This window comes from Magnolia sinica, chromosome 9 (genome assembly GCF_029962835.1).
Source record: "Magnolia sinica isolate HGM2019 chromosome 9, MsV1, whole genome shotgun sequence".
Lineage (NCBI taxonomy): Eukaryota > Viridiplantae > Streptophyta > Magnoliopsida > Magnoliales > Magnoliaceae > Magnolia > Magnolia sinica.
The window spans coordinates 2,071,413-2,086,952 of NC_080581.1; the positions used below are offsets into that span (position 1 = coordinate 2,071,413).

General features: G+C 40.4%; 1 protein-coding gene across 4 annotated transcripts; it reads right to left on the bottom strand.

Moving 5' to 3' along the window:
• Positions 1-387: 387 nt before the first annotated feature.
• On the bottom strand, positions 388-14,454 carry LOC131256630 (uncharacterized). Of its 4 annotated transcripts, none has more exons than XM_058257567.1 (9): positions 11,161-11,320; positions 10,999-11,073; positions 5,831-5,917; positions 4,651-4,707; positions 3,287-3,379; positions 2,442-2,514; positions 1,703-1,778; positions 1,502-1,592; positions 555-716 (listed from the first exon to the last, which is right to left on the bottom strand). In XM_058257567.1, exons 1-9 carry the CDS (start codon positions 11,215-11,217, stop codon positions 597-599), a joined length of 729 nt encoding a protein of 242 aa, XP_058113550.1. In that variant the 5' UTR covers positions 11,218-11,320; the 3' UTR covers positions 555-596. The 4 variants fall into 4 exon arrangements, with proteins under 4 accessions (XP_058113553.1, XP_058113552.1, XP_058113550.1 ...); XM_058257568.1 differs by lacking the exons at positions 10,999-11,073; positions 11,161-11,320 and adding exons at positions 14,163-14,237; positions 14,321-14,454 and having other exon boundaries at positions 556-716; XM_058257570.1 differs by lacking the exon at positions 3,287-3,379 and having other exon boundaries at positions 388-716.
• Between the last annotated feature and the right edge of the window lie 1,086 nt (positions 14,455-15,540).

Genomic DNA, 15,540 nt, shown 5'->3' on the forward strand with positions numbered 1-15,540 from the left:
TCTGTCCGGTTGAATGTGAACCATAGGCCCTACTCTTACAAACTGAAATGTGAATGGTACAGTAGAAAGTTTCTGCCAAACACAGTATAATGCCTCAGCACAACAAGGATGCCATAATAAGACGTGTCATAAACCTGTTTAAAAACTATATATGAATAACATTGTGAAAGATGTTATGCCTCAATGACCCATGTGGTTGGTAGACAACATCCAGATTGGGAACCCTCAACTTTAGTATAATAGTACTGACAAATTCAAAGTCCTTATGCTTGAAATCACAAATACAGACCTAGAAATCAATGTCCGCCAATTTCAGGAATCATAAGCAATTTATGATGGTCCCTAGCAGATAGATGAATCAAATTCTTGCTTAGACCTATTTTTGTCTAAATGGTTTTGACCGTTGTCCATACTTAGGGCCATTGATCAAATGGTTAATATTTGTCAGACTAGTGTGATTTTTTCATGGTACCCATGAAATGTGCATTGGATCCAATGAACAGAATACATCAATTGATTGGACCTTCAAAGAGTCCCTATGCAACTAGGAGCATTATGGGAAGAGAAAAGATGGGAGCCGAGCTTTACCACATTTGTCACTGAATTCGTTCAATGAGTTTCTCCACCATAATTCTTTGTTGTATCCCGCTAAGTGTCTCTGAGTTCACGATTGCATTCCCGACAAGAATGACGGTGCGTGGAGAGGACGCATTCACCTAAAAGAAACATATACAACTGAATGTTTCACCTAGTATCCATATGACACACACACACACACACACACACACACACACACACACACACACACGGAATGAGGAAGCAGTTTGCTCAAGCCTATGCTCAAGTCCAGACATACCAACCTGGCATGTGCTCGGGACACCCAAGCCGTGAATCTGGTGGGTCCCACCATGTTGATATGGCCCAAGAATCAGCCCTGTCAACTCATCTAGTGGGCTGCACATGTACGTAAACTTGCAGCCTGCTTGATGAATGGACTGGGCCTTATTTTTTGGGCCAGTCACCTATGTGGCAGGGGTTTGCCTGTGGGCTTATCAGTACTTGACTAGGAGAAAAAACAAAACGTGAGCTCTTAACTCAACTAAAAATTTCGAGAAATTTCAAGGGATTTTTTTGAGCATTTTCATCATTTCCTAACAAAACAGGCCAGTTCCATCTCTCAAAGTCAAAATCTGATTTGGCAGTTTTCACCTATCAGATTTAGGCAAGAGGGGTCATCCAGCATACTGCCCCTTCAGTTTCAAAAATGACAAAAATGCCCTAATACATATTTACACAAAGCTTCCATAAAGGTTTACCAATCGCCACAACATGTCGAAGGCAGGCAATATTATCCACAGGAAAATCATGAACGGTAAGATCATTCATGTAAATCATGAAGTTGGGGGGGGGGGGGGAAGCCCTATAAAAATATCGATGCTCTGAAGAAGAGCCTGGGAAGCTCAAACATCTAGACACAGCCAATGAAAAGACAGAACCATACCCAAACACGGCCATTTAACCCAACAGCTATCTCGAAGGACTGCTTCTTCCCAAGAGCGTCGAGAACTGGGCATGTTGGAGAGCATAGCAACCTAATGATGCAAAAGAAAAACGACAATCAAGATCATTGCAAATCTCTTGTTGCTTTCCATTTGGATCTTCGACCTGAATGGAAAAGGAGCTTAATGTTTAGAGTACCCACATTCGTGCTAGGCCGGTTGATGTTTCAAACATGTAACCATCTTTTAGGGGACCAAATTCCGAAGCTTTCCCACTGGCTATGATAATGAAAAAGAAGGAAAGATGAGGTTGGTAAGCCTCTCATACCATGGATTAAAATTACAATGAATATATCAACAATTAGTTCAATTTAGCTTAGTAGAAATGTTCAAATAGATATTGGGTGCTTTTATATTTTTGGCAGCAGATGGGGATGCGCTGCCATCAAATCAATATAAGACAACTATTGATATGGGGCAGCAAAAGCAGAAGATCGGAATCCCCTTTTTCGCAGTTTCTGTGATGCTGAGCAATATCAGACACGGATCCAACGCATACCCATTTTACACCATATCCTGATATTAGGGGACTGACCAATCTGAGTTCAGGTTGGGTCAGGTCGGTTAGGGTTGGAAAACTCCAACCCAAATTGAAATCGGGATGGCTTCGGTTGAGCTTTTCAGGTCAGGTTGGTAAAAATCACATATTTGGGTCAGGCTGGGTTGGGTTCAGGTGGGGCACCTGAGGTTGGAATTCAGGTTGGGTCCGCTTGAGGTTGGGTTGGATCCAGGTTGACCCTCAACCCAGCCAAACCCAACCCAGTTGCGTCTACCTGACATAGGATCCAAGGGAAACCTCAGCTTATAGCATTTTCTCGATAAAGATAAAGCTGGCCAAAAGTATGGAAGTATACACAGACAAGTCAAAATGGAAGACGGTACCATCAGTGCATGCAAGCTCAGGGTTCATGCTGTTATTTGCTTTGACCACCCGGAGATAAAGCAAAGTACCTATCTGCAGCACAGTGTGAGTCAGCATACTGGAAGAAGAAAGAGTGCCAAAGCAACAAAACAAAGTACAAATTTGAGATGATTTATAACCCGCCAACAAATTGTCAATTTTGATGAACTTCAACAATGGGTTTATTGAACCTCAAGAGAGTAAAACCTTTCAAAAGAAAAAGAAAAGGAAAAAGAAAAAGAAAAAGAAACTAAAGAGAGTAAAACCTAGAAGATGGAATGGGCAAGATAAGTTTTGAGACTTTTGAGGAGGAACTGCTGGAATCTAGTCAATTACTAGTCAGGGCCACTGAATATTAATCTAAGTTTTTCATTTCATTTCCAAGGGTTTGAGGATGCTACTATGCAGCCTGTGCCATGGAAATTCCATGCAGCACCCTCCTCACAGTACAATGAAAAACAAGATCGGGACTTTTGATCTGGTAGGCCACCATGTGGATGGGCTATGGGCCAAAAATCAAGATGACTAGACAACTCCGATTTCCCTATTATAGTCAGTTGTTCTGGTAGAAATGTGGAGCATTGATCTGACCATTCCTTGCTGATTGGATGGCTACTACCATAGTCCAATCCCCCTTCTCTTTATAATTGTCAACCCATGTGGCGGCCGATTTCTCATGCACATGGTTGGATTTTGTAACACTCGTGCCCATGTAATATGCAATAACTAAAATTTGAATGAACATTGGTATTAGCTAAGGTCATCTCATCTGTGTTTGTAACCATGGTTATAAAAGAACCGTCACCAGGACAAGCATGGCTTATACCTCAAACTTAGGTATGTTTCTCCTAGTTCCTCCTTCAAATGCAAGTACAGGTAGAAAGGCCAACATCGGTCCTTTTATGTCAACTAGAAAGTTCTGCACAAGAAAAACAAAGTATCATATCATAATGTGGTTTACGTATATAATCACTAATCACAGACGATGCTAACACAGTAAAAAGGAAAAACAAATGCAAACAATCCGTGTCCTGTGGAGGGTTTTGCTATGCCCACAATTCTGTCATGTGTGCAGGATATCCAAGCAATGGATCAGGCAAGCCCCATTATATGGCCAGATCCAAAATCATGCCAGTCAACTTATTAGGTTGGCAGTGGGCCACACATTTACGAATGTGAGCTGTTGGCAATTTTTTAAAACCATCCATTGTTTTTGTACATGTGTGGCCCACCTTATGAGTTGAACAGTTTAATTTAGGGCCCAGGTTATCTACATGGTAGGCCAATCTGATGAGTTTATCCATTTATTTTGAATAATTTCTTTGTTGTAATTGGAGGTTGTGCATGCTTGCTTATGCAGGATTGGGGGAGCGGGCCAATAAGAAATGGATCTGGATAAACAATGCTCCCAGCACATCTGTCATGAGAAGTGCAAGTTATGTTTTTCTTTGAAGAAATGACAAGTAATTTTTTTATGAATTTTTTATGGTTGACTAAATAAAAGTAACTTCATATCCGAGTTGTCTATAGGACCAAAAAATAACTTAGACGAAAGATATTTGATTTGCACATAGTCGGTATTTCCATTATTGCTCGGGTAGCTTCAAGTCAAAGTTCTAGAACTTACTGACTCGTCTTGAAACTCGGCTTGGAGAGATTTTGGGCCGGGTCTTAAGGAAACTTGGTCTTGAGACTGACTCAGCCTGGGCTCGGGAAGACTTGTCAAATCGACTCGCAAAATCAGTCAACTTGACGCGACTTGTGGTCACTCAAGCCCAGTCACTCAGCTTGCAAAACTGGTATTTATAAAAATTGAAAATTTGTGAGGAGCGAGAATTGAAATCAAGACCTCTACGAGATGTAGTGACACCTCTACCACTAGGCTACACACTACAGTGTTAAATCTCTTATTTTATAATACTTATATTAAATTTAACTATTTTGAATATTCTCTATAATTATAAATATAATATTTATAATCTGAGTTGAGTCAGGTCAAGTCTTCAAGTTGACCCGCCTGAATAAACATTGAGTCGAGTCAATTTTTCAGTTCTTTAAACTATGCTTCAAGTTCAGACAAGCAATAAAGCTAAAAGGATGAGTTTAGTTTACAATCTCAAATACCTAATTGCCAAAGAACTAATAATGTGAAACTGCAAGACCACATTAATTGCATAAAAAGATGCTTACATCCAGCTTACAGTCAACCACAATACCAAGAACTGTATCCCCCGCACAAGGTACATACTGCAGAGATCAAATACACAGATCAGATAAAACATTTTGGCTAGAGACGGGCAGTGAAAACAATGAAAGGTTGGAACATACTTATACAATACAATCCACATTTAAATTGGTTTTCCAAGAAATAATAATGATGTGTTGAATGTATAAGAGAACATCTATAAACATGGACAGTAAAAAACCACATGAAAGTGATAATTGTAAAATAATCTATCAATGTCAACAGTGAGCTACTAATATCATTGCTGGTAATCATAGGAGAAACAGGTATCAGGTGCCTTCATGCTGCCCTTTTAAATGGTTAGCACAGCAGCAAGGTTACCAACATATGAACTTCTCAAATTACTAAGGTTGTGTTTGGATATACAGTACTAGATTGCAATTATTTAGTTGCTGCAAAATGGAAGTGGATGATTGCAGTATTTTTCCAATTAGAACATTCCGCTGGCAACACTTGCTCTTTATTTTTTCCTTTTGTTTTTAATGAGTTGGTCATCTCCAACATATATATATATATATATATATATATATATATATATATATATATATATATGTTAGCGGTCTCTCTCATTATTATTGCAATTTTTTCTTGTTTCATATCCAGCTTAAAGTGAATGTTACCAGAATTTGGGACTTAACCACTTTTAAATAGTGCGACCAATCCAACTTTGGACATTTCACTTCGTTGCAACTTAGTTATTACAATATAAAAGCAGCACAAAACACCAATGACCCAGCATCAAAGGGGTGAGTTCATATATTTCATGATGCTACTAGACAACCATCATGATATTAGAAAATGGTAACGGTGATGACCATTATGCGATACAGGCCGGTAACGCCTAATTTGGAAAAAATAAATAAATAAAAAGGAGGGGGGGGGCCAATACATTTTTTCCCTAAATTTTTTTAACTGTTACAGTCCACAACAGCCATAAGGCCAGCCGTTATGGCCATCGTTACCGTTATTGAAATACCACATTACAACTATTCACAAGCAGAATGCAAAAGAGAGCTTAGACAATATGGGAAAACCTTGAAAGACAAAATCAAAGAAAGAAATGAACCACTTTTTTGTAATTGCAATCATAATGTTAACTATAAAGTTCTAGCATTACACTTATACCCTCTTTTGGGAGCTTTCAACCCAGTATTTATTAGGCTTTGAGAACCTTAGCTGCCCAGCTTTCATCACAGAAATTGTATCACAGTCCTGCAAACAAATGATTCTTTTATCAACACAAAAGACACAAAACAGAACAAGTATGCAGAAACTAAAACTACTCTTAGTTCGTTGTTTACATATAGAATGAAGATACACTATAATAATTAGGATGGTTGTGAAAACTCAAGACTCGATCAAAACTGACTCAATTAATTTGAATAACATCTCAATAAGTAACCCCATTCTCCCTTTCTTTAAACCTTCAAACATCGCAAGTTCAATCATTTTCCTTGGAACTCCTACATTGGCTGTCAGAATTTACGAAAAAAGGGAAAAGAAAATAATGAAGTACATAAAAACAATTACAGAAACATTCACCGCTAAGCCCAAACTACAGGCTTTTCAGTTGGGGTGAGGCCAGTATCCCATAAAGTTGGGTTGGAGGATAGTAGGTTATGGAGGGAGGCTACCTTTAAATGATCCAGACCATTCTGGTGGTCCATGGTCCCCCCCATGGATGTGCAATGCTATAAAAGAATTCACCATCCGGATAATTGATGGGGACATCATGTCACGCACACCTTTACACACATATCAGAGGAGGCGGGCCCCAGTCTCCCTGTGGCTAGGTGAGTACCCGCTTGAGTCTAGAGGTGGAGTTGAAGACCCCACATGGTATGTACGAGCATTATCGAAGACCCCACATTGGGAAGGTGCTTGTGGGTTGCATGGAGGGATGAGCTTGGTTGAGTTTTAACCGTTGGATCGCGAGGACAGCATGATCGGACTATTGGATGCGACTTGATCGTTGTAGCCCGTCTTGATCATGGACATCGTTGGGACCCCATCGGGCTCTTAGGATGGTTTAGATTATTTTATGCTTTAATACTTTGGTTAGTTAGTTGATTTATTGGACTATATTTCAATTTCTTTTTAGTAAGGGGTATTTTGAAATACTTATTTAGGGGGCTCAAGTTAGGATTTGACCGCTTTTCTAGTGGGGCAGGTGTGGGCCTGGTTCTTGGCCTACTTACTGATGACGGCATTGATTATGCGTTTACCTTTCTAGAGTGTAGAATTACGTTGGAAAAAGATATTTTGATTTCTAAGCATCATTACCATGATACGTATAAGTCAACATGATCGCAACCATTCATAGAAACATTCCAGATAAGTCATACATCAATTTGTCATTTTGAATAGTAAAGAAGTAAGAAATCATAAGAAAATGCAATGCGAATTAACGTTGAAGAGAGTATCAATCTTTAATCTCTTATAAAGACCAGAATAAAATAATTGACCTTTTTTAAATGATTCCTAAAGCTCCCATCAATTTAAAAATATAAAATGAAAGCCAAATAAAGATTAAAATAGAAGAGAACAAGTATAATTTGAATAGTAAATTGTGAGATTCAAATAATAGAATTGTATGATTCATCAAAATTGGGATTCAAGGTGGGATTAAAATCGCTTTGCTTTCAACTCCAAGCATAAATTGCAGGATTTTGACAACTACGATCCAGACCAAGGTTTTAAATATTGGTATCGGAGTGCATACTCGCGAGGTGAAAAATTCTCAATATTGGACCATAACGGACCCATATAGGTCTTTAGCGAGTGATTTGATTTTAACCGAAAATGTGGAAAGGTATTACAATGAAAAGAAGGGAATGCAACAATATTCTTGTATATGTGTTTTCGACATGTATTGAATGGTGTAGCAAATCATTCCTTGGTAAGAATGATGCCTGCCAGCTTAAACTGCTAAAACTGAGTTTTTGAGTCTTTGGCCTCTAAAGAGCAAGACAAATTCAGCAAACTGGGTTGGGCTCGGGTTGAGGTCTCAGGTTGCCTAACCCAACTTGAACCCGATCAATATATAAATTACTTATAAATTATAATTGAGTGTGGATCATTTGTGTCAAAGGAACACTAATGATATTAGGTCTCAATTATTCACATAATTTTCAAGGACTCAAGATAACAAGATATGCGGCGTGAGTGTGTGGGGGGTGTGTTAAAAATGAAAAAAAAAAGATAACAAGATATGCCAGATTTCTCTCTCCCAAATAAATTGCGTGCTATGCTGCATGACCTTTAAAGGAATAGTTGTCTTATATTTAAACTTTTTTTAAAAGAAAAAAAAATGAAGTTCTTTATGCCGAATAATTATATATGTAAGATACAAAAAATAAGTCTTATATTAAAATATAACAAACTAATGTAATAACGAAAATATTACACATATACTCGCCCAACCGGATCAACCCGACCGAGCCCGCTTAGGTTGGGCTTGGGTCGAGAATTTCCAACCCGAGGTTGGGTTGCGTTGGGTTAGGGTTGAGGTATAAGAACCTTGGGTTGGGTTTGGGTTGAGCACCAACCCGACCCACCCGCCTGACTTCCAGCCATACTCCTCCCGCTATTCTCCTCTGGTATCCGCCCGTCGTTAGGAAAGCACTCGGCGCATGTCCGCAATTCCGGAAAAATCACTCTCCTTCTTCATCTGAGCAATGGACGGAAAACCCTCGAAGTCAAAGAATCCAAAAACCTTCGTCGACCAAGCAGTCGTAAGTATCCTAAATACCCCCTCCTACACTACGCTGCAGTGCACCCTACGCACCTCTACCTTCACTGATTACTGCTTTTTGCTTAGGTTCCCTCTCCTTCTTCATCTGCTTTTTCCGAATAATTGGACCATATCACAAGCCTTCCAAGCTAAAATGAACCATATCACAGTGAATGATGCCCACCGTTGAAACCTTCCTAATGCCCACCATGATATTTATTTGTTGTCCAACCTATTCATAATGTCAGACAGACTGGGATGAAAGGTCAAAACAAATATAAGCTTAGCAGCCCCCAAGAAGCTCTCATGGTAGGCATTCAATCCCCACTGCTTTTTACATTATGGTCCACTTAAACTCTGGATCTGCCTTATATTTGGGCTAATGCCCCAAAATAATCTCTCCAAATGGGTGGACAGTGTGGATACAACATTAAATTCATGGTGAACATCATGGTGAGGCCCACGGAACTTGGTGATGGCAATGCAGCGGAAGTGATTTCTTCTGGCATGAAGTTTTTTGCACTGGTAGCCTAGGTGGGGTTAAGCGTGATGTTATGATAAATTCATCCCGTTCATCCGTTTTACGATATCATTTTAGAATAGAAGACGAAAAATCAACTGAATTCAAGTCTCAAATGGGCCACATGAGAGAAAACAACGAGGATTGAACAACCACCCCTAAACATTCCCATCGTCATAAAAAATTTGTATCAAGCCAAGTTTTTTGTGTTTTTAGTTCATCCCAGTGGTTACCTTGTAAGCAGTTTGGATATCATATAAACATCAAAATGGAGCTGATGAAGGTTTCAACGGTAGGCGTTTCTTTCCACCGCATTGCTGTCAAAGCCTTTGGCAGGAAATCCACTTCCGCCGGTGTCGATATTTCATCAGGTGCAGCTCCACCCAAGTCGGTGTAGATTTACCAAGGGCCTGCCACATATATTGTTATCTTGAGTCCTTGAAAATTATGTGAATAATTGAGACCTAATATCATTAGTGTGCCTTTGACACAAATGATCCACACTCAATTATAATTTATAAGTAATTTATATATTGATCGTGTTCAAGTTGGGTTAGTCAAGCCGAGACCTCAACCCGAGCCCAACCCAGTTTGCTGAATTTGTCTTCCTCTTTAAAGGTCAAAGACTCAAAAACTCAATTTTAGCAGTTTAAGCTGGCAGACATCATTCTTACCAAGGAATGATTTGCTACACCATTCAATACATGTCGAAAACACATATACAAGAATATTGTTGCATTCCCTTCTTTTCATTGTAATACCTTTCCATATTTTCGGTTAAAAGCAAATCACTCGCTAAAGACCTATATGGGTCTGTTATGGTCCAATATTGAGAATTTTTCACTTCGCGAGTATGCACTCTGATACCAATATTCAAAAACTTGGTCTGGATCGTAGTTGTCAAAATCCTGCAATTTATACTTGGAGTTGAAAGCAAAGCGATTTTAATCCCACCTTGAATCCCAATTTTGATGAATCATACAATTCTATTATTTGAATCTCACAATTTACTATTCAAATTATACTTGTTCTCTTCTATTTTAATTGCGTGCAAAAAGCATATGAAGAAGGAGAGGGAACCTAAGCAAAAAGCAGTATTCAATGAAGGTAGAGGAGCGTAGGGTGCACTGCGGCATAGTGTGGGAGGGGGTACTTAGGATACTTACGACTGCTTGGTCGACGAAGGTTGTTGGATTATTTGAATTCGGGGGTTTTCTGTCCATTGCTCAGATGAAGAAGGAGAGGGATTTTCCCGGAATTGCTAATCTGCGCTGAGTGCTTTCCTAACGACGGGCGGACACCGGAGGAGGATAGCGGGAGGATTGGAGGGAGGCGTGCAAGATTGCAGCGGGCGAACACCGGAGGAGGATAGCGAGAGGAGTGGAGGGAGGCGCACAAGATTGCAGCGGGTATTTATACAGGAACTTGACTCGAGGACGTGCTTGATGTGCTCGGGTTTTTAGTTTGTACATGTGGGGCCCAGGGTCCAGTACCTCTGACCATTGGGGTGTTGGGCCCCATCCAGGAGATTTCCAGATTGGAAGATCATGGCAACCACTGGGACGCAGATTGCCGGCGTCTCGGAAGCTAGGTGGGGCCCACCGTTGTTTGTGAGAAATCCACCCCGTCAATCCGTTCTGCCAGATCACGCAAGGACATGGGCCAAAAAATAAAACATATCTTTTTAGTCAACTGCGAGTATTGTTACGGCTAGCTATGGGCTGGTCGAGGCCCTACAGACCCGTTGGAAGGATTGGATGTCGCATGCATTTAAAAGATTGGAAGTTATATGATGGATGGACATTACATTGCGATCCAACCAGGTAATAGATTGGATGGACAGTATTTGTGATCCAACGAGTCAGACTCTGACCGAATCGTTCGGTCCTAAATCGAGTCACCGCATTCCTCATCCTGACTTGCAGTGCAAACCAGATCGGAGTCGACCAAGTCCGATTCGTCAATCTTCTGATTAAATAAATAAAATGAAACCCTAGAAAATGCTTCTTCCTTTTATTTATTTATGTGAAATTCAAATACCTGACGCAAGCCTTCTCCCAATTTAAGGGTTTGATTCGACACGCTTGAAAGATCCAAAATAATATCTCCGGGAACCTAAGCAAAAAAGCAGTATTCAGTGAAGGTAGAGGTGCGTAGGGTGCACTGCGGTGTAGTGTAGGAGGGGGTGCTTAGGATACTTACGACTGCTTGGTCGACGAAGGTTGTTGGATGCTTTGAATTCGGGGGTTTTCCGTCCATGGCTCAGATGAAGAAGGAGAGGGATTTTCCTGGAATTACTAATCTGCGCCGAGTACTTTCCTAACGAGGGGCGGATATCGGAGGAGAATAGCGGGAGGAGTATGGCTGGAAATCGGGCGGGTGGGTCGGGTTGGTGCTCAACCCTAACCCAACCCAAGGTTCCTATACCTCAACCCTAACCCAACGCAACCCAACCTCGGGTTGGAAATTCTCGACCCAAGCCCAACCTAAGCGGGTTCGGTCGGGTTGATCCGGTTGGGCAAGTATACGTGTAATATTTTTGTTATTACATTAGTTTGTTATATTTTAATATAAGACTTATTTTTTATATCTATAATTTTATTAATTACATATGTAATTATTCGGCATAAAGAACTTCATCTTTTTTCTTTTAAAAAAAGTTTAAATACAAGACAACTATTCCTTTAAAGGTCATACAGCATAGCACGCAATTTATTTGGGAGAGAGAAATCCGGCATGTCTTGTTATCTTTTTTTTTTCTTTTTTAACACACCCCCCAACACACTCACGCCGCATATCTTGTTATCTTGAGTCCTTGAAAATTATGTGAATAATTGAGACCTAATATCATTAGTGTGCCTTTGACACAAATGATCCACACTTAATTATAATTTATAAGTAATTTATATATTGATCGGGTTCAAGTTGGGTTATGCAACCCGAGACCTCAACCCGAGCCCAACCCAGTTTGCTGAATTTGTCTTGCTCTTTAGAGGCCAATGACTCAAAAACTCAGTTTTAGCAGTTTAAGCTGGCAGACATCATTCTTACCAAGGAATGATTTGCTACACCATTCAATACATGTCGAAAACACATACAAGAATATTGTTGCATTCCCTTCTTTTCATTGTAATACCTTTCCACATTTTTGGTTAAAAGCAAATCACTCGCTAAAGACCTATATGGGTCAGTTATGGTCCAATATTGAGAATTTTTCACCTCGCGAGTATGCACTCCGATACCAATATTCAAAACCTTGGTCTGGATCGTAGTTGTCAAAATCCTGCAATTTATGCTTGGAGTTGAAAGCAAAGTGATTTTAATCCCACCTTGAATCCCAATTTTGATGAATCATACAATTCTATTATTTGAATCTCACAATTTACTATTCAAATTATTCTTGTTCTCTTCTATTTTAATCTTTATTTGGCTTTCATTTTATGTTTTTAAATTGATGGGAGCTTTAGGAATCATTTAAAAAAGGTCAATTATTTTATTTTGGTCTTTATAAGAGATTAAAGGTGGATACTCTCTTCAACGTTAAATCGCATTGCATTTTCTTATGATTTCTTACTTCTTTACTAGTCAAAATGACAAATTGATGTATGACTTATCTGGAATGTTTCTATGAATGGTTGCGATCATGTTGACTTACATGTATCATGGTAAGGATGCTTAGAAATCAAAATATCTTTTTCCAACATGATTCTACACTCAAGAAAGGTAAACGCATAATCAATGCCGTCATCAGTATGTAGGCCAAGAACCAAGCCCACACCTGCCCCACTAGAAAAGCGGTCAAATCCTAACTTGAGCCCAACTCCTTATTTCCCAAGGCAGAAAATCATGACCAGGCTGGGTCTGCAGGGCCTTGACCAGCCCATAGCTAGCCGTAACAATACTCACAGTTGACTAAAAAGATATGTTTTATTTTTTGAGTCAGAGAAGGTCTCAAGTCCAACCCATTAGATGATAAGTTACAGCCCATCAAGCAAATAACTTCCAACCTTTCAAGCTTGTGACATCCAGCCCATTCAATAGGTTGGCCCTATTATGAGGATCACTTTGTGCAGAAATCAGCCATATCCACCCTTCGAGTAAACCACACTTGTATATTACTATTTATCAATGGCTAGACATTGCTTTCTATGGTGTGGGCCACCTGATGATTGGAAAGGGCTAAACTCTGCAATAGCTCATCCTGACAGGAGCAGATCAGGTGAGACCCCGGACATACCCAAGACAGTGTGGCCCTTACCATGGGGCCCACCTTGATGTATGTATTCTACATCCACGTCGTCCATCCATTTTTCCAGATCATTTTCGAGCATTATCCCAAAAATGAAATAGATTCAATTATCAGGTGGACCATACTGTAGGAAAAGGAAAGAGTGGTGATTGACCATTAATTTTGGATCAATCTGATTTTGTTTTTTCCCTTCATCTAGGCTTATATGACCTTATCAACAGATTGGATGGAAAATAAACACTACAGAAACATTAAATGTATGGAATAGAGAAAATCATAAGAAAATTCAGAAATCAAGCAACGAAAAACTTCTGACTTTTTTATTTTATTCCTTGTGTCCAGGATTACGTCCTGGATCATTAGATAGGAATCCAAAGATGAAGAGAGAAGCAAAGAATATCACTACTGTGTAAACAAAGGGGTGCGCCCTAAGAAGTTTTTAATGGTAGAGCGTTCAATCACCGCTGTTTCATATGGTACGGTCCACCTGGTAACTGGATCTGCTTCATTTTTGGGGATAATGCCCTAAAATGATCTGGAAAAACAGATGGAAGGCATTGATACAGAATATATAAATCAAGGTGGGCCCCACGGTAAGGGCCACACCGTCTTGGGTGAGTCCGGGGTGAAATCAACCCGTTGGAAGGATTGGATGTCGCATGCATTTAAAAGATTGGAAGTTATATGATGGATGGACATTACATTGCGATCCAACCAGTTAATAGATTGGATGGACAGTATTTGTGATCCAACTAGTCGGACTCGGACGGAATCGTTCGGTCCTAAATCGAGTCACCGCATTCCTCATCCTGACTTGCAGTGCGAACCAGATCGGACTCGACCGAGTCCGATTCATCAATCTTCTGATTAAATAAATAAAATGAAACCCTAGAAAATGCTTCTTCTTTTTATTTATTTATTTATTTATTTATTTATTTATGTGAAATTCAAATACCTGACGCAAGCCTTCTCCCAATTTGAGGGTTTGATTCGACATGCTTGAAAGATCCAAAATAATATCTCCGGGAACCTAAGCAAAAAGCATTCAGTGAAGGTAGAGGTGCGTAGGATGCACTGCGGCGTAGTGTAGGAGGGGGTACTTAGGATACTTACGACCAAGCAGTCGACGAAGGTTGTTGGATGCTTTGAATTCGGGAGTTTTCCGTCCATGGCTCAGATGAAGAAGGAGAGAGATTTTCCCGGAATTGCTAATCTGCGCCGAGTGCTTTCCTAACGACAGGCGGAGGAGGGAGGCGCGCAAGATTGCAGCGGGCCGACAGCGGATGAGGATAGCGGGAGGAGTGGAGGGAGGCGCGCAAGATTGCAGCGGGCCGACACCGGATGAGGATAGTGGAAGCGGATTGCGTACTGAGTAAGTCAGTACGCTTAGGGCCTGTTTGGATGCCTGTAAGTTGGGTAAGTGGGAAGTTACTTACAGGGAAGTCAGCTTCCTTCACTCCCTCTCTGCAATCTCTCTCCCCCTCCTTCCCTTCCTCTCTGCAATCTCTGTCCGTCTCTGCAATCTTTTCCTGCAATTACCGCCTTCCGTCTCTTCTCCCCCTAGAACGTTAGGGTTTCATCGACCCTTTTTTTCTCTTTGAAAACGGTAGGGTTTCATCGGACGCGGATTTCCTGCGAAAGCCTTTCGCAGGAAGTTCCTGCGCAAGGATGCTGGGTGGGGCCCACCACTTTGTTTCTGGGAAATATATTCCGTTCATCCATTTGGGGAGCTAATTTTAGTACAAGTGACTAAAAATGAGTTGGATCCAAAACTAAAGTGGACCACACCAGAGGGAAAATTGGGAAAAGAAATGCCTACCATTGAAACCTTCTTGGTTCCACCTTGATGTTTATATGTCATCCAAACCGTTTATAAGGTCATTACCACAGGGATGAAGTGAAAATACAAAATAAAATAGCCTGAAACAAAGCTTTTATGGTCATAAGAATGTTTCAACGGTTCTCACTGAATCTCCAATGTTTACTCTCGTGTGGCCCACTTGAGTCTTGTGTCCACCTCATTTTTTTTCTTTTGTACTAAAATGAGATCACAAAACGGATAAACGGAGTATATTTCTCAGAAACATAGTGGTGGGCCCCACCCAGCAACCTTGCGCAGGAACTTCCTGCCGAAAGGCTTTCGCAGGAAATCCGCGTCCGGTTTCATGAGAAAATGACCACTGTAGACAAAACCTTTTACCCGGCGGTTTTTATGAAGGAATACAAACTTAAGTTACCAACTTAGACTAGCACGTGCGGACAGCGACTTCGAGGACGAAACTACCCCTCCTTTTCACTGCGAAGACGAGCGCTGACGGTCCAACTGAGAGTTC